General features: G+C 42.5%; 1 protein-coding gene across 2 annotated transcripts in view; it reads right to left on the bottom strand.

Annotated features, from left to right (window-relative positions):
- The window catches only part of LOC138979614 (potassium channel subfamily T member 2-like), a gene marked incomplete at its 5' end in the record, with an annotated part of 50,671 nt that overhangs the window by 9,914 nt on the left and 23,955 nt on the right, over positions 1-16,802 (bottom strand). For both annotated transcript variants that reach the window (XM_070352329.1, XM_070352330.1), the window contains 9 exon segments: positions 838-949; positions 2,984-3,121; positions 4,113-4,184; positions 5,322-5,494; positions 6,958-7,063; positions 7,348-7,490; positions 8,248-8,501; positions 9,345-9,544; positions 11,574-11,723. In XM_070352329.1, coding sequence (XP_070208430.1) covers positions 838-949; positions 2,984-3,121; positions 4,113-4,184; positions 5,322-5,494; positions 6,958-7,063; positions 7,348-7,490; positions 8,248-8,501; positions 9,345-9,544; positions 11,574-11,723 — 1,348 coding nt within the window.

Below are 16,802 nucleotides of genomic sequence, written 5' to 3'. Positions count from 1 at the left end.
TGTATGACACACTGATGAATACTAAAGGTATCTTAAACGAAATGAGGCAGAGTGTTGTTCAGAGATCAAATAACCCAAGGGAAGTAAGCGCTCTATTATTATCTCCAGACTCGGACTCAAGGCGCAGGGATCTATTTATGCCGTGTGAGATGGAATTTTTTACACAATACATCACGCATTCACATCGACCAGCAGATCGCAGCCATTTCGGCGCATATCCTACTTTTCACGGCCTATTATTCCAAGTCACACGGGTATTTTGGTGGAAATTTTTTATCTATGCCAATACAATTTTGCCAGGAAAGACCCTTTTGTCAATCGTGGGATCTTTAACGTGCACACCCCAATGTAGTGTACACGAGGGGACCTCGGTTTTTCGTCTCATCCGAAGGACTAGCACTTGAACCCACCACCTAGGTTAGGAAAGGGGGGAGAAAATTGCTAACGCCCTGACCCAGGGTCGAACTCGCAACCTCTCGCTTCCGAGCGCAAGTGCGTTACCACTCGGCCACCCAGTCCTATGCATACGACATGTGTAATGGAGTTAGGGAGAGTTATACGGAACCAATCTCCTGGCACCTGAGAGAATAACAAGCATTGAAATAAACAAGCGACTTTCATCCTCTAAAAAATGGATTGCAATCAATGAGGATGAAAGTCGCTTGTTCATTTCAATGCTTGTTATTTTCACCAGTGGGTATATATTCAGCTTTGATATTTTTTTGGGTCAATTTGTGATTTGAGCCCAAACAACAACAACAAAACTAAAAATAAAGCAGATCTTAATACTAGGGCTCATAGCCCTAGAATAACTCAGACAAAAACAAACATACACACCTGTTCAAGACGTGAGACTTTCTGCAGGTAGATATCCTGAGCGGAGAACTGCATGAAGCGCATGTTGGACGCTTGACTCAGCTCTGTGATGATGTTGGCATTGGGAAACATTCTGTCGCACAAATAAAAGATAATCAAATGTACATTTGTTTTTTTACAGTGCTAGACTATCAGTGCTAGACTATCAGTGCTGGACTATCAGTGCTGGACTATCAGTGCTGGACTATCAGTGCTGGACTATCAGTGCTAGACTATCAGTGCTAGACTATCAGTGCTGGACTATCAGTGCTGGACTATCAGTGCTGGACTATCAGTGCTAGACTATCAGTGCTGGACTATCAGTGCTAGACTATCAGTGCTAGACTATCAGTGCTGGACTATCAGTGCTGGACTATCAGTGCTGGACTATCAGTGCTGGACTATCAGTGCTGGACTATCAGTGCTGGACTATCAGTGCTGGACTATCAGTGCTAGACTATCAGTGCTGGACTATCAGTGCTGGACTATCAGTGCTGGACTATCAGTGCTGGACTATCAGTGCTAGACTATCAGTGCTGGACTATCAGTGCTGGACTATCAGTGCTGGGCTATCAGTGCTGGGCTATCAGTGCTGGACTATCAGTGCTGGACTATCAGTGCTAGACTATCAGTGCTGGACTATCAGTGCTGGACTATCAGTGCTGGACTATCAGTGCTGGACTATCGGTGCTGGACTATCAGTGCTAGACTATCAGTGCTGGACTATCAGTGCTAGACTATCAGTGCTGGACTATCAGTGCTAGACTATCAGTGCTAGACTATCAGTGCTGGACTATCAGTGCTAGACTATCAGTGCTGGACTATCAGTGCTAGACTATCAGTGCTGGACTATCAGTGCTGGACTATCAGTGCTAGACTATCAGTGCTGGACTATCAGTGCTGGACTATCAGTGCTGGACTATCAGTGCTGGACTATCAGTGCTGGACTATCAGTGCATCCATCCAAAAACAGACAGACTGCTAACGTTCCAAAATTCAGAATAACATAGGCAACAAGAGGCGAAGCCTTCAAGGCTCACGTAAGAAATCGACAAACAGTAACACAAACTCAATCACTCCGTCACACATACACACACACACACACACACAGTAAGCATAGGTGACACTGTGCAAGAAAGCGAGACACTAGATCTAGATCTGTCTGTCTGCATGTAGCCTGTAACTTACAGGGACACGACTGCCAACTAGTCTCGGCCCGCTCAAAATAACAATGACCGAGACTTTCAGTAATTCCTTCGCGTGACGTCTAACCCTCTTACGCCATAATGTGACGTCTTCAAATGTTAAAGTTTCTACCACAGACGCACACACGCACAGACAAAGTTACGATCGCATAGGCTACACTTGTGTGAGCCAAAAATTGTAGGTTATTGTAACGTTTACAAATGATCTTTGGGCGGGGATGTAGCTCAGTCGGTAGCGCGCTGGATTTGTATTCAGTTGGCCGCTGTCAGCGTGAGTTCGATCCCAGGTTTGGCGGAAATTTATTTCACAGAGTCAACTTTGTGTGCAGACTCTCTTCGGTGTCCAAACCTCCCCCCTTGTACGCTACATTGGGTGTGCACGTTAAAGATCCCACGATTGACAAAAGGGTCTTTCCTGGCAAAATTGCTTAGGCACAGTTAATAATTGTCTACCTATACCCGTGTGACTTGGAATAATAGGCCGTGAAAGGTAAATATGCGCCGAAATGGCTGCAATCTACTGGCCGTATAAAATTTCATCTCACACGGCATCACTGCAGAGCGCCTAGAACTGTACCCACGGAATATGCGCGATATAAGACTCATTGATTGATTGATTGATTGATCTCACCTGAAGACAGTCTGTACAGCAATGATGGCTCTCTCCATTAGCCAGCGTCTCCTTACCTCATCCCCCCCCCCCCCTCTCCACTCCTTTTATCTATCTCTCTCCATTAGCCAGACCCCCTCTTTTTTTATCTATCTCTCTCCATCAGCCAGTCTCTCCCCCCTCTCCACTCCTTTTATCTATCTCTCTCCATCAGCCAGCGTCTCCTCACCCTATCCCTCCCCCCCCCCTCTTTTTATCTATCTCTCTCCATCAGCCAGAGTTCCCCCACTACCCTATCATCCAATGAACTGACCTGAAGACGGTCTGCACAGCGATGATGGTCTCGGCATCAGCCAGAGTCTCCTCCCCGGCCATGTTCTGGTTGGACTCGCGGTTAACAACCACCAGGTGACTCGCCTTGTTGATTCCCGCCCGCAGCATGTCGTCCAAGCTGAAAAGGTATCATGTCATACAGTGGTACCTGGGGTGAAAGGTCACCCTTGGGACCAGCCAACAGTGTCCCTACATGGCAGGTGGCCTTGTCTTGACAGGTATACTTTGGTGAAAAGAACAGAAAAAGGACCTTTCTTTCTTTATTTGGTGTTTAACGTCGTTTTCAACCACGGGGAAAGGGGGGAGATGGGATAGAGCCACTTGTCAATTGTTTCTTGTTCACAAAAGCACTAATCAAAAATTTGCTCCAGGGGCTTGCAACGTAGTACAATGTATTACCTTACTGGGAGAATGCAAGTTTCCAGTACAAAGGACTTAACATTTCTTACATACTGCTTGACTAAAATCTTTACAAAAATTGACTATATTCCATACAAGAAACACTTAACAAGGGTAAAAGGAGAAACAGAATCCGTTAGTCGCCTCTTACGACATGCTGGGGAGCATCGGGTAAATTCTTCCCCCTAACCCGCGGGGGGAGAAAAAGGACCAACAGAAGGTGTCCTATTAAGGGAGGTGTCTTCTCATCGGAGGGGCCGTACATCGCAGGAACCAGTTTCAAGAAACGAAATCGAGAAATAACTCTGTTGGGTTTGTATGGGTTGTAGAAGAGTTGCTTTCCCTTGTTTTCCCAAAGAAACACTGAGGCAAGCAACACGTGACACAGTAGGCTTGCCTCAGCGTTTCTTTGGAACCAAGGGAAAGCAACTCCTCCACAACCCATACAATCTTGACAGAGTTATTTCCCAATATTGTCTATACAAAATTACAAAGAAATTACAAACAAAGAATGAAAAATATTTGAAGGAAGGAAAGAAATGGTTAAAAATGTTAATTTTCATTTTTTGTCAGGATCGGAGGAAGGAAGAATAGAACCAAGGCAGAAATACATAAATAAAGAGAGAACAAATGAAAGCAGGAATTTGGAAAGAAGATTAGTGCAGAACGAACGGAGTGATGGAAGTATCAGGTTCCCCAGTTGTGTGTACCTGGTGATGCTGCCTTTCATCCAGTAGACAAGAGGAAACTGGGCAATGGTGTCCAGGAAAATGGGGTCAGGGCTGCAAAACAAAACAAAATAGGTATTCATCATTTTGCCAGCAAAATTAAATGAAACCTTTCTCATCACAGTAGATTAAAAGAGCAGAGTGCTCATGTTAAGTTGACCTTCTATATATATATATACGACTTGTGTGTGTGTGTGTGTGTGACTTTTGTGTGTGTGTGTGTGTGTGTGTGTGTGTGTGTGTGTGTGTGTGTGTGTGTGTGTGTGTCCGCGATGCACGGCCAAAGTTCTCGATGGATCTCTTTCAAATTTGGTGACCATATTCAGCTACACCCCGGACACAACCTGGTCGATGAGATATTTCAACACGTGCTCTCAGCGCGCAGCGCTGAACCGATTTTGGTTTTTCTCTGGATCCATTCCCAGTAACTCTTCCTTATCTTCTCCAGTGCTTTCAGCGTTTATCTCCCTACCTTCGTGTGGCGTCAATCCATATTCCCGTTTCTATTCTAAGAAGGTCACTGTCGACAACGCTCAATCCATATTCTCGTTATACTATTTTTAGAAGGCCACTGTTCGCCGGGTATTACTCTTCTCCAGTGTTTTGCGCGTTTATCTTCCTTCCTTCGTGCGGTGCGCCGGCTTGGGTCTCCGGCGCAGCCGGGTATTCGGCTCGACTTCTTCCCGGCGAAGCCGTACCCGGCGAAGCGGGTATTCATCTAGTATTGAAATATGTCTTGTCATTCTGAAGAAGTCAGTGACTGTCTGAAGAAAGAAAATGTGATAAAGAATTTACTGGTTGCTGTTTTGTTTTCTTACTCAAATATCTCAGAAACAATTAAGTCCCAAATCTCCCCCCCCCCCCCCCCCCCCCCAACTAAAGACCAAATAAGGACCAAGTTTTACTCAGTTTCCAACAAGAGAAAAACGATGGGACAACAAAGTTGTGGATTCCAAATTGACCTTATTGACAACTTAATTCCCCCCCCCCCCCCCCCCCCCCTCAAAGACCCAATAAGCACCAAGTCTTACTCAGTTTCATGAAATTTATCTCATCACATTAAGCTTCAAAAGGCAGAGGAATCATGTCAAGTTGACCTCATTGACAGCTTAATCCCTCCCCCCCCCCCCCCCCCCCCCCCACACACACACACACATGCACACAAACGACCCAATAAGCAGCAAGTCTTACTCAGTTTCCAAGAGCAGAACGATGGGACTCAGTCCGTTGATGGCGATGAAACTGGATCGCAGCGGGACCACAAAGTTGTGGATGCCGCTGCTGGCTTTCTGTGCCGCCACGATGATCAGCTGATGATGCCACCGTTCATCGTTTGCGTTCTTGTACATACAGTGCTCGCAGTCCTGAAAGGGAATCAAGGATAAGGATAAGACTTTACCAGTGTACATTTAAAACTCTTTTAAGGATTATTTTGAGGCATGTAACAGTATGAGCATTATTTTGAGGTATGTAACAGTATGAGCATTATTTTGAGGTATGTGACAGTATGAGCATTATTTTGAGGTATGTGACAGTATGAGCATTATTTTGAGGTATGTGACAGTATGAGCATTATTTTGAGGTATGTGACAGTATGAGCATTATTTTGAGGTATGTGACAGTATGAGCATTATCTTGAGGTATGTGACAGTATGAGCATTATCTTGAGGTATGTGACAGTATGAGCATTATCTTGAGGTATGTGACAGTATGAGCATTATCTTGAGGTATGTGACAGTATGAGCATTATCTTGAGGTATGTGACAGTATGAGCATTATCTTGAGGTATGTGACAGTATGAGCATTATCTTGAGGTATGTGACAGTATGAGCATTATCTTGAGGTATGTAACAGTATGAGCATTATTTTGAGGTATGTAACAGTATGAGCATTATTTTGAGGTATGTAACAGTATGAGCATTATCTTGAGGTATGTAACAGTATGAGCATTATTTTGAGGTATGTAACAGTATGAGCATTATTTTGAGGTATGTAACAGTATGAGCATTATTTTGAGGTATGTAACAGTATGAGCATTATTTTGAGGTATGTAACAGTATGAGCATTATTTTGAGGTATGTAACAGTATGAGCATTATTTTGAGGTATGTAACAGTATGAGCATTATTTTGAGGTATGTAACAGTATGAGCATTATCTTGAGGTATGTAACAGTATGAGCATTATCTTGAGGTATGTAACAGTATGAGCATTATCATTACAACTTTGCTTTTTCAAATTACATTTTGTAACATGTATGATTGTGCCTGAATCGTTTGAATCGTATATGAATTGCATTATGACATGCAGAATTCTGAGAGAGTGAGCGAAAGAAAACTGTGAGTGGTTGGATGAATTTTAATTGATTAAACGCCCCACAATGATGTGCTTGGCAATTTAAAAAAATGTTTTTATATTGTCCTGTGCGGTTACAATCAAGGGAATTCGGGCTGATTTCTCATTGGGGAAAGCGAGCTGCCATACAGAATACGGTGCAACCCATTTTTTTTTGGTTTTTTCTCCTGCATACGTGTATGCATGTTTCCAAGCCCTGAGACTTTTGCTGTAAACTTGGGATCTTTATCGTGCACATACATGCACACGGGGGTGTTGGGACACCGAGGAGAGTCTGCACAAAGTTGACCCAGGAAAATAAATCCCTTGCCGAACGTGAGGAATCGAACCCACGCCGAAAGCGACAACTGGTTTCGATTTTAGCCAGCGACGCTACCAACTGTAACTTGGAGACCACGGTAGCAGTCAAGGTGAACAATGACTGTTGAGATCTGTAACACCCACAAACTGCAAGAAACAAGGGAGACGACTCACAGTGCCCCACTCCAGACAGCAGAAGGGTCTGGATTCCCGCATCTTGTGACACACAGCTCTCTGGGATCCCATGTAGATCGTTACTGGTGGCGGTCCGGTGGTCAGTCTGAAAAAAACCACAATGTCCAATGTATTAGTCAATTTTGGCGTTTCTCATTTTAGACGGCTTTTCAGGAGGACAAAACTGATTGTTTTTATTATGAAATAGTGTTAATATTCATTCCTGGTATGGATAGAACGATAAAATATTAAATCATTTATTGTCAATCGTATTTAAGAGAATATTTCTAATGGAGAATGAGTTACTTAGTCTAAAGCACAAAAACATCAAAATCGCCAAGAATCAAGTTACGCAAAAATTCCAAGACAACATCGAAATATATCACTCACTTTTCCTGGCCCATATCGTTGTAATATTGTAGGACTTTTCCTGCTCCGTGTCTGTGGTCCATCTCAACTAAATTGTTTTCAGATTGTTGGTCCCCCTCTGCATGTATGTCCGTTTCAATGTCGGCAAACGATACTGAACCAGTCTGAGGAAAGAACAGTAAAACGTTATTCAACTTTCATGGTGACAGAAAAGACTAAAATGTTGGAAAATGCAAGCTGGTTTACTTTAACTTTACCCACCTATTTTAACGTAAGTATCAAAGGAAAACACCAATTACCACTGCAGTCATTATGAATGTCAACTTCAGTGTTGTAATCTCGGGTGTCTGTCCGATGTTAACATGTAACATGACGAGGGTCAATCAAACCGGGGTCAAGTCGGAAGATTATCAAACCCTAGAAGTGTGCAAAGTTTCAAAGGTTTAGCTTTAATAACATCTGAAATAACGTCAACGTTCTGTTTTTATGAATCGAACATAATAATATGACCCTTCTGTGACCCCAAAATTTGAAGCGGGTCAATCACACTGGGGCCAGGTAAGATGATTATCAAACCCTAGAAGAGTGCAAAGTTTCAAAGTTCTAGCTTAAAAAGCATTTGAGATTCTTCTTCTTCTGCGTTCGTGGGCTGAAACTCCCATGTACACTCGTGTTTTTTGCACGAGTGGAATTTTACGTGTATGACCGTTTTTTATCCCGCCATTTAGGCAGCCATACGCCGTTTTTGGAGGAGAGCATTTGAGATAACCTCAACGTTATTTTTTTTTTCCTCCACGATCAAACGGCCGGCCGGCCATACAGACGGATATGGATGAATACTAAGACTCACTCATTACTCAGGTGAGTCAAAAACAACTATAGTACTGTTCATGTTTGTCAAGACTTTCAGGGCGGCCTCACCTCCCCTATTCCCTGCATGGACCTGTGATCGGCAAGCAGAGGTCTGGAACTTTCAGAGGCGCCCTGGGAGTTGTTGTTCATCAGTTCTTTGTAGGCTGGCGACGATTTGTTCCTCTGCTGAATGGTGCGCGTGATGTCTTTACCCATCAGGCTCGTGATCGTGTCGAACACCGTCATGTCACAGTCCTCCGATTCCGTCTCTAACTCCGGTGAATCTTTGCTCTCGAACTTCTTCAAAGCTTCTGCTATCAGTTCTGCAGAAAAAGAGACAAAAATGAATAAATGAAAAGGTTGGTCAGATTATCAAAAGCAGAAAGACTGGAACCTTAGTTACCATACTTGTGGTGTGTTTTCAAGCAAATTGTGCTGTGTCAAGTACAATCAAGAAACACTGTAGAGAATTCCCAAGAATATTCAAATTCATCAAATTTGCAAGAAACTCCTCCCAAACAGTCAGATCAATAATATCCCTCTGAAACACTTCATTCCATTTCAACTACTTTATCATCCCAATGCTGGGAAAGTCGTGTCGCTTCCTCCCAGTGGAAAGCTAGCAGCAACAGAGCCGCGCTACCCAGGTGTGTGCGTGTATCGGTGCAGCCATGCAGCCACCTGTACTTACGGCAGAATGGCTGAGATCTTTTACGTGCCACTGTGGTGACAGGGGGTGGGACATGGATATAGTCTCTAAGTCTGCACATAAAGTTGACCCATATCAGTCCCAGCCGGGATTCGAACCTGTGACCCTAGGATCACAAGTTCAGTGCTCTACCCACTGAGCTACCCGGCCACCAAATAAACAGGTCTCCCTGTACAATGACTTTCAACAGAACCAGACATGAAAACTGAAAGAAAGAAAAACGGACAAAAAAATTCGCCAAGACAATATTTTTTTTCAAGGGTGCAATTTGGTGCAATCTGGGGCTATCTGAGCCTTAAAATTGGATTCAAACATGGCACAGACAGACAAAGTTACGATCGCATAGGCTACACTTCGTGAGCCAAAAAACGGAATCGCACAAATAAATCGGATGGCCCATTGAAAATAATCGGAAAAGTCGGAAAAAACGGAGAATTTTCATCCCTGCAGAACGTACTGAGGTTTTCATCCAGTCTGGTCTGACTGGGTTTGCTTGTGACGGCCTGAGGGTTGATCTCGGTGTACTCCTCGCGCGTGACGCTCATGTAGAAACAGAAGTCTTCCTTCTTCAGGATGTACTCCGAGCCGGGGTTGAGTTGTAGGCGTCTGGACGTACTGCCGTCGCCCACCAGTACTGCTAACAGCGTCACGTTAAATCTATAGACAACAAAGTAAAGTTCTATGATACAGTGAACTCCAAACAAACACACACACACACACGGACAATATACAAAACACTACTACATCCATCCAAAATGCCCATGCTACCTCATCACGTCCCCCTACCCATGTATCCCACATGCACGCACGCACACACACATACAAACACACACACAAACAAACACACACACACACACACACACACAAACACACAAACACACAAACCCACACACACACACACAATCACACACACACACACAAACCCACACACACACACTATGATAGTTAGTTAGTTAGTCGTTGCTTTTTGGGTCCAGCAGACCATAATATATTATAGGCCAAATCAGGACCCCACACACTATGATAAACCCACACAATTTTATCCTGACTCGTTCAACCGTACAAATTTAAAATAGAAGAATTTTGAAAATAACATTTTTTAATGGTTTAGAAGAGTTGCCTTTCCTTGGAAACATTGAGGCAAGCTACACGTGACAATAACAATAGCAATAACAATTACAACACTTTATTGTCCATTAAAATGTAACATAAAAATTGAAACTTTTCTTCGGCACAACCTACATTGTAGGCCATTCACTATCAAGTGGTGTTTATCTACATGTATACTACTGTGCACTGATGGAGGGACTGCCATCACATCGGCAATAAAAAGTAAATTTTAAGGGGCTTATTGTCCGTCAGGTCTTAATTGCCTATATTGGACATGAATTGGTTTATACGATTCGAGTTTTACGCCCTCACGGCTTTTTGATGTTTGCGTGTTTAGGTGGTATCAGCCATCTGCACTTATGGTAGAATGACCAAGATCTTTTACGTGCCATTGTGGTGACACGGGGGTGGGAGATGGATACCGTCTCTGGGTCTGCACATAAAGTTGACCCGTGTCCGTCCCGGCCCGGATTCGAACCAGCGACCTCTCGATCACAAGTCCAGTGCTCTACCACCTGAGCTACCCGGGCCCCCAACATCGGCAATGTTGACAGGCAGCCCTAATGTAGTTATTTTGGAATGAAGAGCGTTAATATTATATACAGCGGACAATCCAAGCTAATTCTCACTGGGATGTCAGTTGTATGCATGTTTTTCTGGCAATAAGATCACTGAACATGTGCAAAAACATGCCACTCGCTAGTGATTGGCCAACAATATCAAATGTAGCTTGCCTCAGTGTTGCCAAGAAAAAACAAGGACAGGTCATTCTGCTACAACCCATAAACTCTTGACAGAGTTATGTCTGAACATCGAATGTCCAAGACCCCCTTATTCAAGACTCACTCTCTTGTAAGACCCAGTGTTTTCTCAGACTTTTTCTTCATAACCTCTGCATCTGTACATTTACCCCTGGGTACATTTACCCATGACTGGGTGGCCGAGTGGTAACGCACTTGCGCTTGGAAGCGAGAGGTTACGAGTTCGACCCTGGGTCAGGGCGTTAGCAATTTTCTCCCCCCTTTCCTAACCTAGGTGGTGGGTTCAAGTGCTAGTCTTTCGGATGAGACGAAAAACCGAGGTCCCTCCTTAGTGTACACTACATTGGGGTGTGCACGTTAAAGTTCCCACGATTGACAAAAGGGTCTTTCCTGGCAAAATTGTATAGGCATAGATAAAAATGTCCACCAAACTACCCGTGTGACTTGGAATAGTAGGCCGTGAAAAGTAGGATATGCGCCGAAATGGCTGCGATCTGCTGTCCGATGTGAATGCGTGATGTATTGTGTAAAAAAAATTCCATCTCACACGGCATAAATAAATCCCTGCGCCTTGAATATGTGCGCGATATAAATTGCATCAAAATTTTTTTTTTTTAAATCCCTGCGCTTAGAACTGTACCCACGGAATACGCGCCATACATGCCTCATATTGATTGATTGATTGATTGATTGATTGATTGATTGATTGAAAGATTTACTCAGACTTTTTTGTCATAATCACTGTAAATTTGCCCCCATTTTAAGATATTTGGAGGTCTTAAAATGGGGGTTCCACTGTATTCTGACCATCCAACCTTTGATGTGCCTCCGCAGAAGCGTGTGTGAACTTGCATCCTTCATACTGTGAGAAGAAAACGCTCTTCCCCAGCTGTACATGGTAGATCTCGTTGCCTGAGTGACGGCCGTAGATCTGTTGCCATGGGTGCGGGGCAATGTCACCTTCGCTAAAATAAAGCAATAAATTCAGAAATAGAAAAAAATGCACAAATAAACATGAGTTACAAGAATACTATAAATAAATTAAAACAAACACATGAATGAATAAACACACGTGAAAATAAGTTAATGTACAAATTGTTCAGATTGAGATAAAATGAATAAATACATAAATACATAAATGAATAAATGAATAAATAAATAAATGAATAAATAATAAATAAATAAAAACAGATAAAAATAATGAAATTTAAAAAAATTACAATGCCTTCAGACTGCCACAAAACGCATGATTATAACCAATAGGCTAATGTTGTCATGACAACTACAGTAAATATAATATAATAACTATTTGGAGAAGAAACCCAAAAATTAACAAGTAGCATATGATTTAAAATCATGCAGAATCATTAAGCAAGCTGATCTTCATGACATAATTTATGACTTTGAAAAAATGTCATGGCTTTTAAATTTCAAGCGCTAAATCAAAATAGAACTTGGACAGTACTAGCTCAGACCTTATTCATCCAAATTTGTGTTAGTTTTTACAGATTTTCAATTCTTGAAGCAGCACTTATGTATATCAGCTGAATGCTATCTGAGCTGAGTATACTAATGCTTTAGAATAAATAATTATGCCTAGCTGCTAACATTCACTTATAAAATGCAAACGCATGAGATATCGTGACTCATCAAGCAAGCTAAAAAGCAGTAGCAAAATTGTTCCATTTTGGCTCCCCCCAAAAAAATTCTTGTCCTTAAACCATCACACACTCATTTTTGTTGCAGACCACTCATTTTTAGTCAGTTTTCTCAAGCAAAACCTAACGGACTTTTAACTGCCTAAAATTCAAACAGAAAAGGTGAAGGGCAAAGGCAGAATTAATTAATCTATTAATTCATTTGTTAAAGCCATATGTACTCGATGACTATACACGCTAATTGCTTTACCAACAGCTGGAGACATGCTAAATTAAGTTCCCTGCAAGATATTGTGGTCTAGGACCCCTTAAATGTTGAGATATTTGAATTTTTATTTTGATCTAGATTGTCCTATTTATAGATTTGCCAACAGAGGGAACGTTGACGCAAGGGAAATAACTCTGCGTCTTTGTTGACATCCTCACTTTTTCAGAGGCTAGAACAAGCTGTAATGCATGTATATGGTCCGCGCATGGCGACATATCGTCATTACATAGTCTTATGGTGCGTTTGACATCGATTATGGGCAAACTACACTTTGTAAACACGGGAGCGCGTACATATGCCTTTAATGTCATTATGCTTGCTTGCTATTATTTCTCATTATTTTCTCTTGAAGGCTGCGATGCACATTAGGAATAACATGAAGAGCAAAGACACTGATGTTGGTTTTATAAGCCCCATACAATCACTCAATATTGACAGCTGGGTCAGAAATACTCCAATACAAATTGCAGTTTTTGTGGCCATGCTTAAAGGTACTGAACTTGTCAAATCCAGGTGCACGGAGCCCCTGGGGCTTTTAGTCATACCTCAGGCAGCTATCCGTTAGAAGAACTACCAAGTTTCATTGACTTGCACCCAAAGAGTCAAGAACTGCGATTTTTTTACGAATTAATTTCGTACTCGGACCCGGCTGGTCTTGACCTATTTTTGGATCTAAATTTAGATCAGGTAGATCACCACATCATGCACAAAAAGACACGTCACTAGCAAACTATGTCAGACGTCATCATGAGTTTGTGTAAAACAAAATCGAGGCCGGAATCACTCAGTTGAATTGAACTCCGACCAAACACCAACGTAATAACTAGGTTAATTTATGCACTCGCGTGAACAAGAAACTGTCGAGCTTCACAGATGTCGTCGTTGGGTAGTTTTGGGTTTGTTTTACTACCATAGGAGGATTTTTGAACTGTAAATGCACTCAGCTGCAACAAAAACGCAAAACGAAGGCTGTGAGCTGCACTGTGCCTTTAATACATCATTCTAAATTTCCATATTCCAAGTATCAGATTTAGTTTAAATGGCTGACAGCTGTGCCTAAAGAAGCTACACATGTAACTAAGAAGAGGATTTAGTCAAAGAACTCAAAAGACATTGATCGATGTACAATCTACCCTTTTGGACAAAACTTGGAAGGAAATTTGTTGTTAGTATTTAAAACTGCGTGAGTGCATAAAAACGCAGATTGTTTCGAGATGTGGCTTAATTCTCACTTATAGTTCTCTGTTTGTATTAAAAATTTTAGTAATAAATTTTCATTTGATTAATATACTTACCCAACTCACATATAGCAATTAACTCTAGTTCAGTGCTGGTAACGCTGTACGCATCCCCTTGGTAACATGGGAAGCCCCTCTAAAAAAAGAGTGACCAATACCCATAAGGCCATATTAATACATACTTCCGACTTCCGTATGCGCGCGCATACGCCGCCATATGCATCATTCCAAACGAAGCCCAACTCACTCCCCTTTTTTAGAAATCCACCCCCCACAGCGGGGAGGCGGGAGGGAATAAACGATGTGAGTTGGGTAAGTATATTAATCAAATGAAAATTTATTACTAAAATTTTTAATTAAATTACATATCTTACCCAACTCACATATATAGCAGATTGCTACTATAGGTGGAGGGCACTTAACCCAATCAGGAATTGAGAATCTGTCCTGCCGCTAACAGAGCAGGTAACCCAGAAACACATCCTATCTCAATGCATAGGCATCTCTGAGATAAACACCAATGAAAACCCTTTCAATAAAGCCAGCAAGCCGACTCAAGAACACAGTTCCGCCAGGAGACCAAAACGAAGAACAGCTAGAGTGGAAGCCCCATCTCTTGCCCCGTGAGGCCTAGCTGTAGTAAAGGGCAAAACTGCCCTGACATCCCCTGCCTGACTCTGCCACCATACATAAACTTGTCTAACTATGGTGGAGACCCAATTGGCTAACACTACTCTCGAGAAGTCTTTAAAGCGCACCATAACGAGTGAGATAAAAAGAAGTTCCTGAGATTCCGATCTAGTGTGCAGAGTCCTTAAGGCAAAGGGAGCCACTAAAATCTAAATTTGTATTTACTTCTACCATAGGCTAATGTTATATGCTTATGAAGTGGTAAGGCATATACGATTTCAAAACGGATAACGTTTTCAGTACCGTCACTGTCCGTTACCATGGAAACGGCAATCTCCAACTGCCAAAATGGGTTGCTAGGAACACGTTTTTTAGCTTCCCCTTAAATCATAGGAATGTGATTTTTGGTATGTAGGATGTAGGAGTCCATAGTTGTGGAATGACAACAGGGATTTTTTCTAGGATGAATAGTTCTGATAAAATATTTTTTTAAGATGAATTATCATGTTTTTCAACACAATTTTAGTAAATATGACCCGCCTGAACAGTTATTTATTAATTTAAAGAAAATTCCTGTTGTCATTCCACAGGTTGTCCTCTGATAAGCATGTCCCTTAAGTTTCATTGCATTCTGAACAGCTGGATTGAAGAAAAACAGTTTCCTAGAAAGCAGGTCATGCAAAAACGCTGAACAGAGAAACAAGGCCGAGAACATTTCAAAGCTCTTTCATTCACCCCAAATCAATGTTAACATAGTTCAGGTATTTTTCACAGACACCTGGTAACTACAGGCTTACCTAAAACTGCCCAGCAGCATATGCTGCACCCCCTTGTAGTCTGATGAGCTCATCCTGTCTTTTGAGTTTAGCTGCACGCACAGTGTCGCGTCTCTTGTTTAGCTGATCTTTCTTGAACCTGAGGCTGCCAAGAACCCTTTTACACTCCTAGCCTTGTTTAGTCTTTTCATGTTACAGCCTGTTGTAAAGCCGTAGAACTGTGCAGTGTTGAGAGCAGCCGCTGGTTCAAAATTGAATTCCCTAGCCCCTGTGACGACTGCAAACCGTACGCGATTTTTGCATGCAAATTTGTCCTTGGGGCAGCGAACCCAAACGCTGCTGTGGAGACACTCATTAGAGTTTTGGGTTTTTCCTGACACACATCTCTGAAGCAGTTGATCTTTCGTCAGTCTCTGGTAAACTGGTTCTAGAGGAGGATTCAGCTTCTTGAAGTTGAGGTGTATGGACGAGTTTTGCGTGTGGTCCTGGGGGCTGGTAGAAGGACCATGACGCGGCACCATGGGGGCACAAGTCATGCTGTGGCTTGTCATCTGTTGAGAAGCCGTGACGCAGAGATGCCATCACTGCCCGTTTCATGTCTGCAACTGTCTTACCCCCCCCCCCCCCCCCCCTAATTGCCCGATTATAATATATCGTCAAGTTCCTGATTGTATTCAGAGTCAGCTGATCATACCCTCGCCCTCTCAAAGTGATTCCTTTTTTGCGGCAGTCTGTCACAAGGTTGCGAAGCGCTGTTACAAGACGCTTGGAAACGTGATTGATGTACTCTTCTTTTTCGATGGTTACTTGATCTCCATAAGGCTTTATTTTGGAAAGTTCCTGGAAGGTTTTTGTGTCACCGTCTGACAGGATAACTGTGTATCGCAGATTGTGCTGCGACACTGACCTGCCCCACAGAACCCGAGCCGCCTCGACTTCCATGATGCCACTGGAACCTAAAAATAAAACCACCGTTTCAGTCAAAGTCAGCCACTGAATAGCAAACACACAAACACACACACACACAAAAGGCAATCAGCCACATATCTACCAACATAGACGCTATTATTGCTTTTGTTCAGTACATGTATTACTATGCATGGATTAGTACCCAAACACACACACACACATGCATGCACACACACACACACACACACACACACACAGACAAGGCAATCAGCCACAGATCTACCAACATAGACGCTATCATTGTTTTTGTTCAGTACATGTATTACTATGCATGGATTAGTACCCAAACACACACAAATACACAAACACGCTCAGACACACACACACACACACACACACACACACACACACACACGTACACTTCACATAGACAGCGCACACAAAACACTGACACACATTTTCACAAACACTTACAGATCTATGTAAAATTCAAACACAACACACTATCATCCCATTTCAACAAACGTCTTCACAAACGCACCATACACACATACTGTTTAGATCT

Source organism: Littorina saxatilis, linkage group LG11 (assembly GCF_037325665.1).
Source record: "Littorina saxatilis isolate snail1 linkage group LG11, US_GU_Lsax_2.0, whole genome shotgun sequence".
Classification (NCBI taxonomy): Eukaryota; Metazoa; Mollusca; class Gastropoda; order Littorinimorpha; family Littorinidae; genus Littorina; species Littorina saxatilis.
The sequence above is the reverse complement of the archived record's forward strand: the minus strand, read 5'-3'. Positions and strand labels throughout refer to the sequence as shown.